The sequence below is a fragment of the Thalassophryne amazonica genome, chromosome 1, assembly GCF_902500255.1.
Source record: "Thalassophryne amazonica chromosome 1, fThaAma1.1, whole genome shotgun sequence".
Taxonomy (NCBI): Eukaryota; Metazoa; Chordata; class Actinopteri; order Batrachoidiformes; family Batrachoididae; genus Thalassophryne; species Thalassophryne amazonica.
The window spans coordinates 24,432,726-24,453,770 of NC_047103.1; the positions used below are offsets into that span (position 1 = coordinate 24,432,726).

A 21,045-nucleotide genomic window follows, 5' to 3' on the forward strand; every position below is an offset into this window, starting at 1 on the left:
AAATAATGGAAAAAATACTGCGCTATAAGTGATTTAAAAATTTTGTTCACTACAAAGATATTTTAACTGTAAGGTTGCTACCAAACATAATTTCAGAGGCAATAGCTTATTTCAAAATATAACAAAAATAAATAAATAAATAAAAATGTATTTGTGTTGGTGTTTTTACAATTTTTTTTTTTTTAATTGGCCTTATTCTCAAGCATTTCAACATCTAGCTGACAAATGCGCAATGTAAAATGCGCATGAAAAAGAAATTCAACATTTTGGTGAGAGAAAAGATGCAAAGTGGCTGAGTAGATCAGGGTGATGGGGAGGGAGAGGGCTGTCGGGGGTTCCAATGGATGGCACAGCAGGGTCAGGAGGGTCTGAGCACACAGGAACTGGAATAAGAGCGTTGATAGGCTGGTCTAAGCTTCCCGCTGCCACGGATCAGTATGTAGCGCCGCTCCTCTCCCTGCCTGGACTGATGTAACTCACTGGAGTGGCAAATTACACCAGACCTACAGCTGTAGCCCGACATTATGATTAATTTGATCAGTAATTTCTCCTGTTTTTCATTTTAATCGCCGCGACCATTCTGCTGTGGCAGGTCTTTCAGATCTAATTAAGATCAATTCCGGTGTAACAGACTTGGCGAGCGCCTTTACCCCGTCAAATCCCTGAGCTCCCCGGGCGTAGAGAAAACCCGCAGCTCTAATCAATCAACTTCCAGCAAAATCCAGTGGGCTCCCGCAATCAGCCCATTAACACACTTAAGCAAATTTCATAATCTGCCCCTGTCTATTTGTCATCACCGCGGCGGTTATTTCAGGCAGCCACAGGCCATGTTTAACTGTAGTGTGCCAGTTAGAGAGCAGCGCACGTGTGCTGGAAAGGTACGTTTCTCCTCCATTTATCCACATGAGCTCCAGTAATCTGAGTTTAGGCAGCGGTTGACTCAAGGGGCCGCAGTCTGTTGTGGAGCAATTTCTATTTCTAATAAGGACAATAACGAGCCTATTAATGGATTTTGACGAACAAAATTAAAAAAGAGTAAACACACCAGGGATGTAATGAATGCTCAGGATTCTCTCACTCGGTGTTTGAAAATATTACAACCCTCCCATGAGAGGAGAATTACAATGGGACATTAATTGGAACATGGTGAGTGTTTGTCTCTTGGTGAGGCTGCACTGTGTTTTCAGGAAATAGTTAAATGGCTGGATGACTCTGTGTGTCTGAATAACGACAATAGGAAATGAGTGTTATCTTTGTAATACCAATTATATTCTACTAATTATGCCTCAAACGTAAGGCACAGACCAGTTCCTCTGAGGAAAGTGTCCAATATTCCCCTTCTGTCTGTCGATTAAAGCACCCAAGCTGCAAACCGTGTGTGCAGTAAGGGAGCCAGGACCACCCTCTCTGCATCCTCCAGAGTGGAAGTACACCAACTTTTTGGGGTTCCTTAGATCCCTGATTCCTAACCTGGAGTTCGAACTCCCCTCAGGGGGCACCAAATGTAATGCAAAGGCTTTATTTTTTTATTATTTTTTTTTTTATTTCTTAGCTCACTGCTTCCAAACTTGTGGTTCAGGCCCCCTTCAGAGTCCCAAAGATCCCAGTCAGGTACAAGGTGTCGTCTGCTCTAAGGCGGTCAAAATTAGATGTGTAAAATTAAAATAGCCACAATAACTTACTTACTAGACAAAGAGGAAAGTGGGGGAAATCTACAACACTGGTCAACACGATTTTTCTTGCATGGAGTTTTTCAATGGATTTTGGGTAATTTGGGGGTGCTGAATCCAAATCTGGTGTTAGTTTTTGCCAATCACATCATGTTTTTGATGATATGAAGACATATTTCTCATATCAAGCATTGAAGCAAAAGCTGCAGTCTCATGCACTTCTTTGGCACCATCAATCATATTACTATTTGTTCACATTTCGCGAACATAATTTAACCCTCTGGGGCCGACGTCATCGTATACGACGGCTGGGACCAAACTTTACTAAATCATAAATAACTTTTTAATGATATGAGATAGAAACTTACTCTTTTTTTTTTGCTGAAAAGTTAACTCTGCGGACTTTCGATCCACTATCGGCCATCTTTGTACTCCTCATAGAAGCTGGGTGATGACGTGCGCAATGTGAGTGTCCAATCGGAATTGGTTCACCGTCACATGGTTTTCCAAAATCCAATTGCAGGGCAGATTTACCTCACGTGATAAACCAAAGATCGTTTTCAGGAGTGATATCTTACTAGTTGGCCCGTTTGAATAGGCCCCTAACTCCTCCAATGCACCCTGCGCCATTGGGCACAGCAAAAGTGAAAGCAGACGGAGAGCCTCGCATGACAATCTCACGTGCTCAAACAGTGTGTAACTATCAGGATTGCTCCACTGGTTTGCATTTGAATGTTACTGGATTACTCTGTGGCTCTCTCCCGTTGGTGTAAAGCACTGTTTACCATATCAATGAGGTGAGGGAGAGGGGCAGCTCCTCAGACTGGAGCATAAATGCATAGACCATTTTGTATATATTGTTCAAAATGTGCATTTGTGTTTATTGTTTGAACTTTTTTGTTGTACAGTCTTTCACACAAGACCTCAAATTACCTTTGTAAAGTGTCAAAACAGCTGTTTATTACAATTTGCTGTGTGTTTTGAATAAATGTGTGTGGAAAATTATTTTCCGCTTTACTTTGATCTTTGTTATTACTGATTGTAAACTTTTATTACACTTATAAAACACAACAAAAGCATATATATTATGAAAGAACAGGTTGTCCTGAAAAAAAGGCAACATAAAACTTGATTGTGGGATGCAGGGAGAGCTCTTAACAGCAATAATAAACATTTATGCCAGTCGAGTGAACTGTCCAAAAATGCCCTCGGACCCCAGAGGGGTTAAAACTATGCTTTTGAAGCTGCTTTTGTGCAGGATTAGTGGCATCAAACCCGTGAGTGAATGAGCAACTTTTGTGTAATTCATCAATACGGAACATGTTGTGTGGGCCGCCAGAAGAGGAGGTACTGCTGGTCCACCACCAGAGGGCGCCCTGTCTGGAGTGCGGGCTCCAGGCACCAGAGGGCGCAGCCGCCTCACAGGAGCAGCCAGGATGACAGCTGTCACGCATCACCTGCAACAGCTGTTACCAATCATCTGATCGGCAGGAGTATATCAGCAGGACGACGTCTCCACCTCTTTGCCGAGATATCGTTTCTACCGAGAAGGTAACGTGCTCAGCTGACTGTTTAACAGTGATCTTTGTGACTTTTGTGCTTTGCTCTGAGAGTATTTTCCAACGAGAGGTGGAGGTAACTTACCTGCCGTTCGGATTCCTGGGTGCGAACGCGCCCTCCTTTAATTGTCCTTTGTTCCTCGCCAGCAGTACCAGGTCCGACACGCGGAGGCAGTGGCCACCTGGGAGTTCGGGACTTGGCGGCTCCAGTATTCCGGGGTCTGGTGGCGGAGGAAACCGTGTGGTTCCGGTTCTACTTTGGAGAGGCGTCTCCTATCTTCGAGCCTGCCCACACGACACCTGTGTGAATTTGACTTTGTCCATTATTGTAATCTGTTGTACTTGTTGTGCATATTCACAACAGTAAAGTGTGTTATTTGACCTATTCCATTGTCCGTTCATTTGCGCCCCCTGTTGTGGGTCCGTGTACTTACACTTTCCCAACAGGATATCTCGGCCAACGTCATGGATCCCGAGGGCCGTCAACCGGCTGTTGAACGGCCCAATGGAAGAACAGGGCGCACAGGCGTCCGCAGGAGGAATGGTCGGTGAGTTGCAGCGGATCCTCACCGCTTTCACGGCTCTGTTGGATTTAATAACCGAGCAGAACGTCCTCCTTAACCGCAGGGTGGAGGCTCTCGCCGCACAGGTGGAAGCACGCCCTCAAGGCGCTGCTGCGGCTCTCCCTCCTGTCGACCCTGTGCGTAACAGTGACGTTCCACAGGTCGTTCAACGCCCCCTCCCACCTTCCCCGGAAGCATACATAAGCCCTCCAGAGCCGTACGGAGGTTGTGTGGAGACGTGCGCGGACTTCCTTATGCAGTGTTCGCTCGTCTTCGCACAACGTCCTGTCATGTATGCGACTGATGCTACCAAGATAGCTTATGTAATAAACCTGCTTCGCGGTGAGGCACGCGCTTGGGCTACAGCGCTCTGGGAGCAGAATTCACAGCTCCTTCTGACATATGATGGGTTTGTGAGGGAGTTCAGAACAGTGTTCGATCACCCAAATAGAGGAGAGACCGCTTCAGCCGTGCTGCTGTCAATGAGACAGGGGCGCCGGAGCGCAGCTGCCTACGCAGTCGACTTCCGCATCGCGGCTGCGAGGTCCGGCTGGAATAGCACTGCCCTCCGCGCCGCCTTTGTAAACGGACTGTCGTTGGTCCTAAAGGAGCACCTGGTGGCTAAGGACGAACCGCGAGATTTAGATGGGCTTATTGATCTAGTTATACGAATAGAAAATCGGTTAGAAGAACGCCGTCGGGAATGAGACGAAGGGCGTGGCCGGGCACGCGCCGTCCCTCTCCCTTCCGGGTCTGACCGCGTCCCGCCCTCCCCACGCTCCACGGCCCCTACGCTCCATGCGGTTACAGCTCCCCCTGCTGACGAAGCTATGGACACGAGCAGGGCCACATTTAGGGCGCCAGATAGACAGAGGAGGCTGGCCCACGGAGCGTGTTTTGTTTGTGGCTCGATAGAGCGCCAGGTAAGAGACTGCCCCGAGCGGTTAAACACCAACGCCCGCCCCTAGAGACTGGGCTAGGGGTGGGCCGAGACATTCACGTGGGACACACCCACATTGCCACACGACTCCCAGTTACAATCCTTTATGAGGATTTAACCCTGAAGGCCCCAGCACTGGTGGACACGGGCTCTGAAGGGAATCTGTTGGACAGCAGATGGGCCCGGGAGATAGGGCTCCCTCTGGTGGCGCTTACCTCGCCTGTGCAGGTGCGGGCACTAGATGGCTCCCTACTCCCTCCAATCACACATAAGACACCACCTGTAACTCTGGTGGTGTCAGGAAATCACCGGGAGGTGATCGAGTTTTTTGTGACTCCTGCTACCCCCCGTGTGATTTTAGGGTTCCCCTGGATGTTAAAACACAATCCCCGGATCGATTGGCCGTCCGGGGTAGTGGTTCAGTGGAGCGAGACCTGTCATCGGGTATGTTTAGGTTCCTCGGTTCCTCCCGGTTCCCAGGCTAAGGAGGAGGTCAGAGTCCCACCCAATCTAGGGACGGTGCCGGTGGGGTACCATGACCTTGTAGACGTGTTCAGTAAGGATCTGGCGCTCACCCTTCCCCCCCACCGTCCGTATGATTGTGCCATTGATTTGGTTCCAGGCGTTGAGTTCCCGTCCAGTAGGCTGTACAACCTCTCACGGCCTGAGCGCGAATCAATGGAGACCTACATCCGGGACTCTTTAGCTGCCGGGTTGATCCGGAATTCCACTTCCCCGATGGGTGCAGGTTTCTTTTTTGTGGGAAAAAAGGATGGCGGACTACGTCCATGCATTGATTACTGGGGGCTGAACGAAATCACGGTTCGTAACCGATACCCATTGCCCTTGTTGGATTCAGTGTTCACACCCCTGCATGGAGCCCAAATATTCACGAAGCTAGACCTTAGAAATGCGTATCACCTGGTTCGGATCCGGAAGGGAGACGAGTGGAAGACGGCATTTAACACCCCCGTTTAGGTCACTTTGAAGTACCTGCTCATGCCGTTCGGCCTCACAAACGCCCCCCGCGACGTTCCAAGCATTGGTTAATGATGTCTTGCGGGATTTCCTGCACCGATTCGTCTTCGTATATCTAGACGATATACTCATCTTTTCTCCGTATCCTGAGACTCATGTCCGGCATGTACGTCAGGTCCTGCAGTGGTTGTTGGAGAACCGGCTGTTTGTGAAGGGTGAGAAGTGCGAGTTTCACCGCACTTCTTTGTCCTTCCTGGGGTTCATCATCTCCCCCAACTCCGTCGCCCCTGATCCGGCCAAGGTTGCTGCGGTGAGAGACTGGCCCCAACCCACTAGCCGTAGGAAGCTGCAACAGTTCCTCGGCTTTGCTAATTTCTACAGGAGGTTCATTAAGGGCTACAGTCAGGTAGTTAGCCCCCTGACAGCCCTGACCTCACCAAAAATCCCCTTCACCTGGTCGGATCGTTGCGATGCCGCGTTCAAGGAGTTGAAACGGCGCTTCTCGTCTGCACCCGTTCTGGTGCAGCCCGATCCTAGTCGCCAGTTAGTGGTTGAAGTGGACGCCTTGGGACTCAGGGATAGGAGCTGTGCTTTCCCAGAGCGGGAAGACCGATAAGGTCCTTCACCCGTGTGCCTATTTTTCCCGCAGGTTGACCCCGGCCGAACGGAACTATGACGTCGGCAATCGAGAACTCCTTGCGGTGAAAGAGGCTCTTGAAGAGTGGAGACATCTGTTGGAGGGAACGTCCGTGCCATTCACGGTTTTCACTGACCACCGGAACCTGGAGTATATCAGGACCGCCAAGCGGCTGAACCCCAGGCAAGCCCGCTGGTCACTGTTCTTCGGCCGTTTTGACTTTCGGATCACCTACCGTCCCGGGACCAAGAACCAGAAATCGGATGCCTTGTCCCGGGTACATGAAGATGAAGTCAAAACGGAGTTGTCGGATCCACCGGAACCCATCATCCCGGAGTCCACTATCGTGGCCACCCTCACCTGGGACGTAGAGAGAACCGTCCGGGAGGCCCTGGCACGAAGCCCGGACCCCGGGACTGGGCCGAAGAACAGACTCTACGTCCCACCAGAGGCTAGGGCTGCAGTCTTGGACTTCTGTCACGGCTCTAAGCTCTCCTGTCATCCAGGGGTGCGAAGAACCGTGGCAGTTGTCCGGCAGCGCTTCTGGTGGGCATCCCTAGAGGCCGACGTCCGGGATTATATCCAGGCCTGTACCACCTGCGCCAGGGGCAAGGCTGACCATCGCAGGGCTTCGGGACTGCTCCAGCCGCTGCCCGTGCCCCATCGCCCCTGGTCCCACATCGGCCTGGATTTTGTCACGGGCCTCCTGCCGTCCCAGGGCAACACCACCATCCTCACGATAGTGGACCGATTCTCCAAGGCGGCCCACTTCGTGGCCCTTCAGAAGCTCCCGACGGCCCAGGAGACAGCGGACCTCCTGGTCCACCACGTCGTCCGGCTGCATGGGATACCATCGGACATCGTTTCGGATCATGGTCCCCAATTCTCCTCGCAAGTCTGGAGGAGCTTCTGCCGGGAACTGGGGGCCACGGTGAGTCTCTCATCCGGGTATCATCCCCAGACCAACGGGCAAGCAGAACGGGCCAATCAGGAGGTGGAGCAGGCCCTGCGTTGCGTGACAGCCGCGCACCCGGCGGCCTGGAGTACCCATCTGGCCTGGATCGAGTATGCCCATAACAGCCAGGTGTCGGCAGCCACAGGCCTCTCCCCTTTCGAGGTGTGTCTGGGGTACCAACCTCCTTTGTTTCCGGTGGTTGAGGGACAGGTCGGTGTGCCCTCGGTCCAGGCCCACCTACGGAAGTGCCGTCGGGTGTGGCGTGCCGCCCGTTCTGCCTTGCTGAAGGCCCGGATGAGGACGAAGGCCCATGCAGGCCATCGGCGGACCCCGGCCCCTACGTACCGGCCAGGGCAGGCAGTGTGGTTGTCTACAAAGGACATACCCCTTCAAGTGGACTCCCGTAAACTGCAGGACCGGTACATCGGTCCGTTCAAGATCATCAAGGTACTCAGTCCAGCCGCAGGCTTCAGCTTCCGGCCTCACTGCGGATCCATCCCGTTTTCCACGTGTCCCGGATCAAGCCCCGTCACACCTCACCCCTCTGTACTCCGGGTCCGGCACCACCTCCTGCCCGAATCATCGATGGCGAGCCGGCTTGGACTGTGCGCCGACTCTTGGATGTCCGTAGGATGGGCCGGGGCTTCCAGTATTTGGTGGACTGGGAGGGGTACGGACCTGAAGAACGCTCCTGGGTGAAGAGGAGCTTCATCCTGGACCCGGCCCTCCTGGCCGATTTCTACCGCCGCCACCCGGACAAGCCTGGTCGGGCGCCAGGAGGCGCCCGTTGAGGGGGGGGTCCTGTTGTGTGGGCCGCCAGAAGAGGAGGTACTGCTGGCCCACCACCAGAGGGCGCCCTGTCTGGAGTGCGGGCTCCAGGCACCAGAGGGCGCAGCCGCCTCACAGGAGCAGCCAGGATGACAGCTGTCACGCATCACCTGCAACAGCTGTTACCAATCATCTGATCGGCAGGAGTATATCAGCAGGACGACGTCTCCACCTCTTTGCCGAGATATCGTTTCTACCGAGAAGGTAACGTGCTCAGCTGACTGTTTAACAGTGATCTTTGTGACTTTTGTGCTTTGCTCTGAGAGTATTTTCCAACGAGAGGTGGAGGTAACTTACCTGCCGTTCGGATTCCTGGGTGCGAACGCGCCCTCCTTTAATTGTCCTTTGTTCCTCGCCAGCAGTACCAGGTCCGACACGCGGAGGCAGTGGCCACCTGGGAGTTCGGGACTTGGCGGCTCCAGTATTCCCGGGGTCTGGTGGCGGAGGAAACCGTGTGGTTCCGGTTCTACTTTGGAGAGGCGTCTCCTATCTTCAAGCCTGCCCACACGACACCTGTGTGAATTTGACTTTGTCCATTATTGTAATCTGTTGTACTTGTTGTGCATATTCACAACAGTAAAGTGTGTTATTTGACCTATTCCATTGTCCGTTCATTTGCGCCCCCTGTTGTGGGTCCGTGTACTTACACTTTCCCAACAGAACATACAGATTGCAAAAAAATGTCATGTGATAGAGGAAATCAGATTCGGATTCAGCACCCCAAAATTACCCTAAATCAGTTCTCAAAGTCCATGCAAGAAAAAAAAGTTTTTTGTTGACCAGTGTAATTGATGTTAATTTTTTTTTTTAAGAAGGAATATGAATTCAGTTTATTCTTTTTTGGGGTGGAAGGTGCACATGTTCGAAGAGTTGGAGAGCCCAGTCTTAGTACTACAAAAAATGGGCACGTGGGGAGGGAAAAATGGCTGGGAACCACGGCCTTTGATGACCATTTCAAAACACAGGATGGTCACCAAAAAAACCTGACTTAAGCCAGATATTCATAATTGCATCAAGAATGGCTGGCAAGTCCAATTTTTCAACAAAGTACATTAAAACAACATATAAAGGACTGATTTTTCCAATATATCCTTCATGAAGAAGGTTTGAAGTCACAGTAAATACATTTGTGCCAACATGATTTCATTCATAAGTCTAAAGTTCAAAATAGCCCAAAATAGCTGCTAAACAAATGTTGTTCATTAAAAAGCCCCTAAAATGCATCATAGCAACAAACAATAGAACAAATATTAAAAACATTTATAGAAAAAAATTAAGGGTTGTGAGGCGATTAAACTCACAAGACACCAGGAGGCAAAAGCTACTGTGATTCCCAGTTGCTCTCAATAAAACTGGCACAGATTTTCTAACTAAACATTTTGGTTGGAGTACAGCATGGTGGCTTACAGCCCGTTTACAAAGAGTCCAGGACCGATGTGCAATCAAAAAATGGTCTTTGCTTGCCGTCACTCTCGCTGGCTCTCACCGTGGTTGCAGGCTGGTTACACTGGGGTCTCCATAGTCGGAACAATGATCCCTCCCAGTCGCCATCGCTCTCCATCAGCCTCCAACAGGTGCACAAGTGTATTCACTTACAACAGTTGTGCGGCTGGTTAAAAGATACACGGGTCTCATAATCAGTCTTGTTAACTCTCACAGGTCCCAACTCACTTCCAACTTGATCCTATGGGTCATAATAGTCTCTCAATTGGTTCTGCATGGGGTTGCATCACTGATTAAAAGGGAGTTTTTCCTTCCCACTGTAGCCAAGTGCTTGCTCACAGGGGGTCGTTTTGACCGTTGGGGTTTTACATAATTATTGTATGGCCTTGCCTTACAATATAAAGCGCCTTGGGGCAACTGTTTGTTGTGATTTGGCACTATATAAAAAACTTCACTTGCAAAATTCAGTCATAATGTATGCTTGGTGTGAACGCAAATAACAGATCAAATCAGCCAAGACTTGTGAGAGTTAACACCATGTCATGAGCTTGTAGGTCTTATAAAAGTCTCAGTCCAGTGTAAACAGGGCATTACTGATTAGCACTGCTGCCTCACAGCAAGAAGGTCCCAGCTTCACTTCCAGCCAGGTCCTTTCTGTGTGGAGTTTGCATGTTTTTTCCGTGTTTACTCCTCTCCCACCTCCAAAGACATGGCAAGTTGGATGCACTGGAAACTTTAAATTGACTGTAAGTGTGACAAAGTTTGTCTCTAAATGTTGGCCTTGTGATAAACTGGTGGCTTGTCCAGGGTGTACCCTACCTCTCACGAAGTGGCCACTGGGATAGGTTCCCCCCGTGACCCTCAATAAACCATTTTTACATTCTCAATGTGCATTCTCAGTAAGTTGCACGTGACTAAGCGTGAACTCTCAGCTCTGCTGTCGGCATGGGGACAAAGCGTTAAGTGCACTTTCGTCAAAGAGTGTACGAAGAGTGGCTCTTGCTGTCTATTTTACAGGGTGTTGTTCTACTATGATCACCCACAATCCAAAAAAGGTGCTAAAATGGGATGAAACGGCTCAAGCCAGCGTGCCTCCTAAAAGCCTGGCTTATAAAGTGCAGACTTGGCAACCCGTCCAAAAACAAAAGTAAGGAGCTGCGCCCTCGGCTAGAAGCTCAGCTGCTTTCACTGCAACTTTTACCGTTTCTGAACGCCTGAAAAATACTGAGTTGCTTTTCTTTTCACAACTGGAGCAGTACGCTTGAAAGTTTTCGATGAATGAATGAAACATTGCGTTTTATAACCCGCACGCGCCGTGATGGATTTTTTCCGGCTTTCCCCTCAAACTTAGCAATCATTTGTACGAAGCAAGTTGGAGTCAAGACATTAAATGTAATATCACACAAGCTATTTTTATTGTTGTAATATTGAATGATTTTCATGACTAAACCTGTGAAAAAAATGTATGCACCATGCGTACGGGATTACAGCTGCCAGCGCCAACGTTCTCCTCTATATATTGTCTTGTTGTTCTGATTGACACATCTGGGACACATTTAAGGGTTTTTGTCCACCCTTCTTTGGGCAAGCTGTAGACATTTGCTGCAGTGTTACCCATAGATTCAGCTACGTCTGTGTCGTTACATGGAGCATGCATGTCCGCATTAAAACCTTTTGCTCTGCACGGCATTCCACATGAGTAACTTGCAGAGTACCCAGCGTGCATGCTACAAACAATGTAACAACGGTCTATTGGAATAAGTGGGTATAGAAAATGAATGATTGAATGGACAAAAGGTACACTGAATGGCTCATTCAAATGTGTATTTTTGCTTTTTATTGTTCACTTCTTAATTAATGAGATGTAAACTTGTATGAGATGAAACCTGAAGGGATGTTTGTTGCTTTTTTTTGCAAAACTATTGTTTTTAATATTACGTTTTACATGCATCAGCTGTACAGAAACTGATTTCAAATAACATCGAGCAAGATAGCAGTGCCAGTGTGTTTTTAATTTTGTTTTTAATTATTGCACAGTGTAAATGACCATGGGAGCGTTGTCCATTGAGGTAGACCCTGAGGAGGTCAACACATGCAGACAACCAGTCATTTTCCTTGACAGACTTTGGCCTGTGAGAGGATACCAAAGCACCCAGAAGAATCTCACCTAGATGTTAGTGGAACATACAAACGCCACACCCAAAAGGAATGCTAAACACCACAACCCTGCATGGGTGGAACTGAAAAATCAATCCAATTTATGACACAGACACTTATGGTGTTGGGGCTAGAAAAAGACAAAGACGCTGTTTAAAACCTATGAGTGGGTGCCGAGGCCTCAACCTGTCCTTGGGCAGGCCCCTCATTGGGTCACACAGTCTTTGACAACCCCAGCATTCACCCGGAGAAACTAAACCCTTTATGGCTACTCAGCTTCCCCCAAGAGCTTCACATAAACACCGGCTTCTTAATCCTATTTGACAAGGCAATAACCTTAATGATACCAGAAAGGAGGCCTGTCCTCAGCCATCATAATCAGCCTCAATGCTTGTCTTTGAGAAGTCCATGCGCAGAAAGCTAAGGGTCTAACAGTGCTTTCACACCAACTTGTTCAGACTTTGCAGTTTGTACAAACCAAAATAGCAGGTGAGAAAGCTGCCTTGGATCATGAACTGGACCAAAATTTGGTCTGACCACAAAAGAAGGGGTCTTGTTCTAGATCAAACTGAACCATGGTTGGGTTCATTAGCAGTGTGAAATCATCTTTTTGGGTAGTTTTGACTTTTGAGGCAGGTTATCTTCACCCATTAAACAGTAGAAGAATTAAAAAAACAGAACTTGGGTCTTCCCTGGGGTCTCCTCCCAGATGGTCATGCCTGGAACCACATGAGCTGGCTCCTTTCAACGTGAAGGAGGAATGGCTCTACTCAGAGCTCCCCATGGATGACCGAGTTCTCACCCTATTTCTAAGGGGAAACACCATCCACTCTTCTAAGGAAGCCCATTTTGGCTGCTTGTACCCACGATCTAGTTCTTTCGGTCATAACCCAACCCTCATGACCATAGGTGAGAGTAGGACTGAAGATTGACCAGTAGATCAAGAGCTTCACCTTTTGGCTCAGCTCCCTTTTTGTCTCAACAGTACGGAAGAGCGAATGCAACACCACCCCCGCTGCACCGATATCTGTTTCACATCGATGGCTAAACTTGTAGATTAGTCGTCTTGCATTAGTTGATGATTTTCACTGTCATAGCGGCCTCGGGATTGCCATTACCAAGAAAAGCCTCCAATGCGTGACAGTTTTGTTTACTTCTGGGTTGGTCAGTCTGCTAATGACATGGCTAAGTCCGCAGCAGCAGAGGAGAAGTGCTCCCGGCCTCGGCATCCATAAATATCTCCAATGGATCATTCTGATCTTGGAACACACACTCCCGCCACAAGTCTCTCCTTGTTCCCCCACCATCAAGTGGTGGTACATGATAGCTGCCTTTTATGAGGTAAGACACTGAAGTTTTGTTGACTAAAATAAGACTAGCCTCCTCTGTACCAGGCTAAAAACTTCAGTCAGCTAATGCAAAACTTTTGCTGACTAAGCACCTTGTGCAATGACTAACGTCAAAAAATTAGCCAACTCTGTGAATTTAGCTGACTAAACAAGATTATAAAACCATGCCAAGGCATGAAAATGCCCTTAGTTGTATCACCAGTATGGCAGAGGAAGAGAATCACAGATTAAAAAATGGAATCGTCTGCAAAGAATAAATCTGACCAAAATCTGTCATGCATCATTTTGGTGGTAAGGTCTTCTAATATAAGTCTTATGTGTGGATTTGTGTAGTGGTCAGTAGCCCTTGTAATCGTGCTCGGGCTGGACAGCATGTTCAGTAGGAGACTAGCCTTTGGAGCCCATTAAAGCCAGAGACTGTTTTCCTGCTGAGTCTCACTAGGCCGTGACAGGGCCGGAGAGGGCTGCAAGGGGGAAACAAATAGCCCAACTCATCCCAGCCATAAAGAAGGTTGCACCACAACCCAATAAGGGTCTGACGCTGATGAATGTGGCCAGGGACAGAAAGGCGACTCTGGCCAGTCTCCACCAGAAATGAAACCACAGGGATATAAAATAGGTTATTATCGTCACGCAGTGACAGCCAGACGGACAGAAGGGCAGAGACAGATGGACAGAGAGAGTGACTAAAAAGGAGTTTGAGCAGGAAGAGCAGCAAAGATGAATGGACTAATTCCAGGTGAGATACCGTCAGAATCCCTCCAGTATCGACAGCCCGAGGTTGTGAATCATGACTCTCGCCTGTTCCGATGTGCTTAAGTCCATCAAGGCTTCAGTAGCATGCTACATATTCTAATAGCTTTGTGTAGACAGCAAAGCTGCCGACCTCCATTCAAATACCTCCATGTGATAAAGATCAAGTGCTGACAGAATCAAGTACTGTGTTCTGCTTTAGCAATGTGCTTGCTCAAGGCTGGGCCTGTCACAACTGCCACACGGCGTCTGCTGCCATCATCATCAATGGCACTATTCAAATGCACACTCCAATTCTTTAAGTGCCAACTGTACACTTCTGAATAGGAATTAAATACCTAATTTGTGCTCTTCAATTTCGTGCCATAAAAGAGAGACTGATATTTATGGTTCCAGGGAGCCACTGTATGCATGAAAACAAATTAAACACCTCTAAAAGGCAGCTCAATATTTCTGACAGCTTCAGCAGTGTACATTGCTGGTAATTTAAAGATTAAAAGTGAACTATTCAGACATAGGTTTTTGCACAGATACTGAGAATAAATAGATCCAAACCGGACATAAGAGATCATCATGATGCTATTTCCTAGTTTCAGCTGATTAAAAAAACAAAACAAAACAGTAAAAATGCAATTTTATGAAAGGGTACCGACCTTGGTTGGGAAAGTAACCAATGATGGACTGGGGTCTCATCCAGGGGCAATTGTAGACTTGCATGCGCTTCACATTATGGATATACAGTGCCCTCCAAACCCATGCAACCCATCATCTTGGCTTTTAGATTTTTTTAATTAATTTATATCAAGTTGTAGATATTTGCTTTAAGTTTGAGTTAAAGGAAGATAATAATTTTTTTTTTTTGTATTTGAAATGGCATAAACAAAATAAAATGTGTGAATACCAAGTCTCCAATACATTTCGAGGGCACTGTATGTACCAGAACCAATAGGCTTCTGGTCCTACATTGGTCTTTCTTCCATTATCCTACCTACTCCTTCTACCTGCTCAGTATGATAGGACCCGAGCTGCATATATGTAAACATGTGTTTGATTCCCAGTCACACTATCTGTCTGTGTTTACTGGTGGCGGGGTCACCACAGCAAATCCAAGGTGGATCTGCATGTAGATTTGGCACAGGTTTTATGCCGGATGCCCTTCCTAGTGCAACTCCACATTACATGGAGAAATGTGGCAGGGGTGGAATTTGTACCCGGAGCCTTCTGAACTGAAACCAAGCTCATTAACCACTTGGCCACCACCCCTGCATATATATATATATATATATATGATACACACACACAGTACCTCACACTTTCCCATTTAATTAAATGGGAAAGCACGAATGTAGGAATGGGTAGGCATATGTAGATGTCGCAAAACTGATGACAACAAATACAATTTGTTTTCAATCTGGATACAAGATTCACATTTGACAGATTGTTAATCATTATTAAAAGACTGAGATTTTACTTAACCCAACATACGAGGTCTGTCCGTAAAGTATCGTACCTTTTTATTTTTTTCAAAAACTATATTGATTTCATTCATATGTTTTACGTCAGACATGCTTGAACCCTCGTGCGCATGCGTGAGTTTTTCCACGCCTGTCGGTGACGTCATTCGCCTGTGAGCACGCCTTGTGGAAGGAGTGGTCCCGCCCCCTCGTCGGATTTTCATTGTCTGGAAATGGCGGAATGAAAAGGACTTTTTTCCATCAGAATTTTTTCAGAAGTTGTTAGAGACTGGCACCTGGAAACCATTCGAAAAATTATCTGGCTTTCAGCGAAAATTTTACGGGCTTCACAGAGAATAAGGACTTTAACTACAGGTTTAAGGACCCCTTTAAAGGACGGTCCGGTGCGCCCGCGCTGCGAGCTGCGACGATGCGGCACAAACCACTGGATCATTTCTAAGCTGATGGCTCTGTGGATACGAGACCGTCGGTGCTCTTTCTCTGGTTATCACAAGACCTGGACATCAGCCATTTTCCGGCAGATTTCACTTTAACAAGAGATTTTTGCATGGAAAGCCGCGCGGAGGCTTCGCGCTTCACGACAGCTTAGAATGATCCAGTGGTTTGTGCCGCATCGTCGCAGCTCGCAGCGCGGCGCACCGACCGTCCTTTAAGGGGTCCTTAAAACCTGTAGTTAAAGTCCTTATTCTCTGTGAAGCCCGTAAAATTTTCCGCTGAAAGCCAGATAAATTTTGCAGGGTGGGGGGAATGGTTTCCAGGTGCCCAGTCTCTAACAGCTTCTGAAAAAATTCTGATGGAAAAAAAGTCTTTTCATTCCGCCAGTTCCAGACAATGAAAATCCGACGAGGGGGCGGGACCACTCCTTCCACAAGGCGTGCTCACAGGCGAATGACGTCACCGACAGGCGTGGAAAAACTCACGCATGCGCACGAGGGTTCAAGCATGTCTGGCGTAAAAACATATGAATGAAATCCATATAGTTTTTTGAAAAAAAAAAAAGGTACGATACTTTACGGACAGACCTCGTATATGTTGCTCCTGCCAAAACAAACAAACAAACAAAAACAACAACGACAACAAAAAAAAAAACCCTAACAAAAAACAAAACTGGAACCATAGTCTGTTTTAGTCCAGGAACTGAGTGAATAAATTCAGATCCAGGAGTTATGCATCAGTTTCCTTGTCATTGCATTTTTGAGGATTCTAGCTAGCAAATGAAAAACTAAAAAGCATAATTTGAAGAAGGGAACAAATCCCAACAACTTGCTTTCACGCAATTTTCTCTTCACAAATTTGCCATGATAGAGATTCAAATCCATAGGCGTTACATCTGGAAAGCCTGGGCCCTGGCTGAGATATGGGCATTAATCATTGCTGTCAAAGGTCAAAACAGGAATTTCCTGTTATTTTCGGGCAAAAGGTTCAATTGACACAAATATAGACTTGGGATCTCTGAGGAACTGAACCCCAGAACATGTTCTCTAGCACAGAAAGAGGAGATTTCATTGGGCTGAAGGTCAAATCAGTCAATTGAGGACATTTTTAGAAATAAACAAACAAAAAAAATGCTTAATTTGAGAAAATACAAATTTGTGGTCTCTGAGTCATTAAAGCCCAAGATTGTCTCTGTAGCCTCAGTGGAAACTCAGATCTGAGCAGAGGGTCAAATTTTTGGTGGGGCTGTTACCATGGTAACAGTTCAGTTTCTGACAAAATGTTCAGTTTGAGCTGAATGAAACTCGCATCTTGCAAATAATATGATGTTGAACTTGACATTGAGACTGTGTGATCAGTGGTTCCTGAGATTTGGCCTAACATTCATGGAAGCTCACACACAAATGTAAACACAGATGGACGGACAGTCTCTCCGTTTGTGGACTTACTGGTAACGGCATGGACGGGGTGACCGGCGAAGGAAGGCTGCGGGCTGGTGAGTGGCTGGGCCGCTGGGGCGGGGACTGCGGCTGATGGCCGGAGGTGGAGGAGCACGAGGAGCTGGGCGACGGGACGGAGGACTGCTGCTGGTTGGACGGAGTCATGTGATGCTGGGACGGCAGCTGGTTGTGAGTGTGGGAGTGGGTCTGCTGCTGCTGCTGTTGCTGCTGGTGATGCTGCTGCTGCATCTGTTGGAGCTGCTGCAGGTGCTGGAGCTGGGAGTTTAGTGATGAGGTAGCTGTTGATAAAAGGTAAAAAGAAAAAGTATTTCTGTATACTTTCACTCATGTTGTACTCATTGCAGAAGAAACAGGAGCTTTCACTGACAGCACAACAGACAGCATGCATTCCTGAATATAAACAACGGGTCCTCACACACACAAACACATGCACACATGGAGGTGTGAGATGTCATAAGGCAAAGACTGAAAGACATGTAAATTACACAGAGCCAAAACATTGTCCTTAAGGGTTTTATTCTGGACGGAGTCTGTGAATTTAATTTAGCTAGTTGGAGGACAAAGCTATCAAGACGGACTTGATAGAATTGCTCTCTCTGGAGCCAAAAGTCTCCATTGTCACTTGGAGAATGTCAGAATCTTTGTTTTAATGGCTTAAAACCTCATAGGAGAGAGACATCCATCTTCCCCGTGGAAGAACTTGTGAAATAAACCCATTAACTAATTGGATCCAATAATGGCAAACCATTAGAACCTCATTTCTACATTTAAATGATTAGAAATTTTATGCTGTTTAATAAAACTGAGAACAGAGTGTTCCGTCCTGCAGCCACACCAGAATATAAATGCAAACTCTCCAGTGGACACAAAATGTCTTGGCAAAATAAGATAAAATATCACTTATTGAAAACAGGGTGTTTGCACAACTTCTTTACAAAAAACACACACAATCCTGTAGCCATTTTTCTTGAAACAAAATAAGCAACACAAAAATAAATGGGTTCTATAAGGCAAATATCGGACATAGCAGAACACCGTTAAGGATCATCCTCAATAACCCAGGGGTCATGGACCCTGCACCTGGAGATGACCTGCCCACTGCATGTGTTCCATGTGCACCTGCTGCAACCACACCTGATTAGTCAAGCTTGATGTTTGTGGACTGTTGATTGGCTGAGCACACCTAGCTATGTTAATTAGCATCAGATGGACCAGGAAGACTTGGATAACATGCAGGGCAGGTGACGTCCAGGAGCAGGGTTGGTGACCCCTGTAATCAGCTGTCCTGCAAGAACACGAAGGATAAGCTTGAGTTTCCAGGCAGATATAATAACAGGGCAGATGTGTAAAATATCACTACAAATGTGGGTTTTATGGTAAAAGCACCCGATTTTGCAATTGTCTGATATATAATGAAACAATTTAGATATCATGCCACCCTAAATTTTTTTTCATTATTATGTCCGTCAAGGACGTAATGAAGTCACTGGCATTTTTTTTTTTTTTTGTCTGTCTGTTAGCAGGATTACATCAAAACTACTGCACGGATTTTGACTAAATTTTCATTGAGCCACTCGTTGGATCTGTTCCTGCAGCAGAGTCCGTTCCACGTCCCTTACAGAAATCATCTAATCCAGCATGTGGATACAGCCGCTTCTCGGCCAGAGAGATAAAGGAAACAGAATGAGTAAAACAGTCATTTTTGTATGATCTGTAGGATGATAAGGAATTTTTACTGGGCTGGATATCTTGGCCACAATCACACCCCCTGGTTGTGAGTCAGAAATCTCAGAATGCTCTTCTTTTAATCAATGTAACAGTGGATTTTGCATGTAAGAAAACATAGAAAATGACAATTTGTGTCTGAATGACATATAGTGGGCAGACTTGTGAAACAATTGTGCCTTTTATGGCAAAAGCACCACATTTTGCACGCACGCACACACACACACACACACACACACACACACACACACACACACACACACACACACACACACACACACACACACACACACACACACACACACACACACACACACATATATATCAAATCAAATCAATTTTATTTATATAGCGCCAAATCACAACAAACAGTTGCCCCAAGGCGCTTTATATTGTAAGGCAAAAGCCACACAATAATTACAGAAAAACCCCAACGGTCAAAACGACCCCCTGTGAGCAAGCACTTGGCGACAGTGGGAAGGAAAAACTCCCTTTTAACAGGAAGAAACCTCCAGCAGAACCAGGCTCAGGGAGGGGCAGTCTTCTGCTGGGACTGGTTGGAGCTGAGGGGAGAGAATCAGGAAAAACTTTTAGGACAACCTGATAATAATGAATTACAATAGTCCAGCCTAGAGGAAATAAATGCATGAATTAGTTTTTCAGCATCACTCTGAGACAAGACCTTTCTAATTTGAGAGATATTGCGCAAATGCAAAAAAGCAGTCCTACATATTTGCTTAATATGCACACTGAAGGACATATCCTGATCAAAAATGACTCCAAGATTTCTCACAGTATTACTAGAGGTCACGGGGCAGGGGTGGTGGCCAAGTGGTTAATGCGCTTGGTTTCAGTTCGGAAGGTTCTGGGTTCAAATCCCACCCCTGCCACATTTCTCCATGTAATGTGGAGTTGCGTCAGGAAGGGCATCCGGCGTAAAACCTGTGCCAAATCAACATGCAGATCCACCTTGGATTTGCTGTGGCGACCCCGAGTGCAAACAAGGGAGCAGCCGAAGGGACTTACTTTACTAGAGGTCACGGTAATGCCATCCAGAGTAAGGATCTGGTTAGACACCATGTTTCTAAGATTTGTGGGGCCAAGTACAATAACTTCAGTTTTATCTGAATTTAAAAGCAGGAAATTAGAGGTCATCCATGTCTTTATGTCTGTAAGACATTCCTGCAGTTTCACTAATTGGTGTATGTCCTCTGGCTTCATGGATAGATAAAGCTGGGTATCATCTGCGTAACAATGAAAATTTAAGCAATGCTTTCTAATAATACTGCCTAAGGGAAGCATGTATAAAGTGAATAAAATTGGTCCTAGCACAGAACCTTGTGGAACTCCATAATTAAACTTCATCTGTGAAGAAGACTCCCCATTTACATGAACAAATTGTAATCTATTAGATAAATCTGATTCAAACCACCGCAGCGCAGTGCCTTTAATACCTATGGCATGCTCTAATCTCTGTAATAAAATTTTATGGTCAACAGTATCAAAAGCAGCACTGAGATCTAACAGGACAAGCACAGAGATGAGTCCACTGTCTGAGGCCATAAGAAGATCATTTGTAACCTTCACTAATGCTGTTTCGGTACTATGATGAATTCTAAAACCTGACTGAAACTCTTCAAATAGACCATTCCTCTGCAGATGATCAGTTAGCTGTTTTACAACTACCCTTTCAAGAATTTTTGAGAGAAAAGGAAGGTTGGAGATTGGCCTATAATTAGCTAAGATAGTTGGGTCAAGTGATGGCTTTTTAAATAATGGTTTAATTACTGCCACCTTAAAAGCCTGTGGTACATAGCCAACTAATAAAGATAGATTGATCATATTTAAGATCGAAGCATTAATTAATGGTAGGGCTTCCTTGAGCAACCTGGTAGGAATGGGGTCTAATAGACATGTTGATGGTTTGGAGGAAGTAACTAATGAAAATAACTCAGACAGAACAATCGGAGAGAAAGAGTCTAACCAAATACCAGCGTTACTGAAAGCAGCCAAAGATAACGATATGTCTTTGGGATGGTTATGAGTAATTTTTTTCTCTAATAGTTAAAATTTTATTAGCAAAGAAAGTCATGAAGTCATTACTAGTTAAAGTTAAAG

General features: G+C 46.5%; 1 protein-coding gene across 2 annotated transcripts in view; it reads right to left on the reverse strand.

Moving 5' to 3' along the window:
- pou6f2 (POU class 6 homeobox 2) overlaps window positions 1–21,045 on the reverse strand; it is a 235,235-nt gene that overhangs the window by 90,427 nt on the left and 123,763 nt on the right. For both annotated transcript variants that reach the window (XM_034167397.1, XM_034167390.1), the window contains exon 4: window positions 17,191–17,480. In XM_034167397.1, the coding sequence (XP_034023288.1) occupies window positions 17,191–17,480 (290 nt within the window). The remainder of the gene's footprint in view (window positions 1–17,190; window positions 17,481–21,045) is intronic.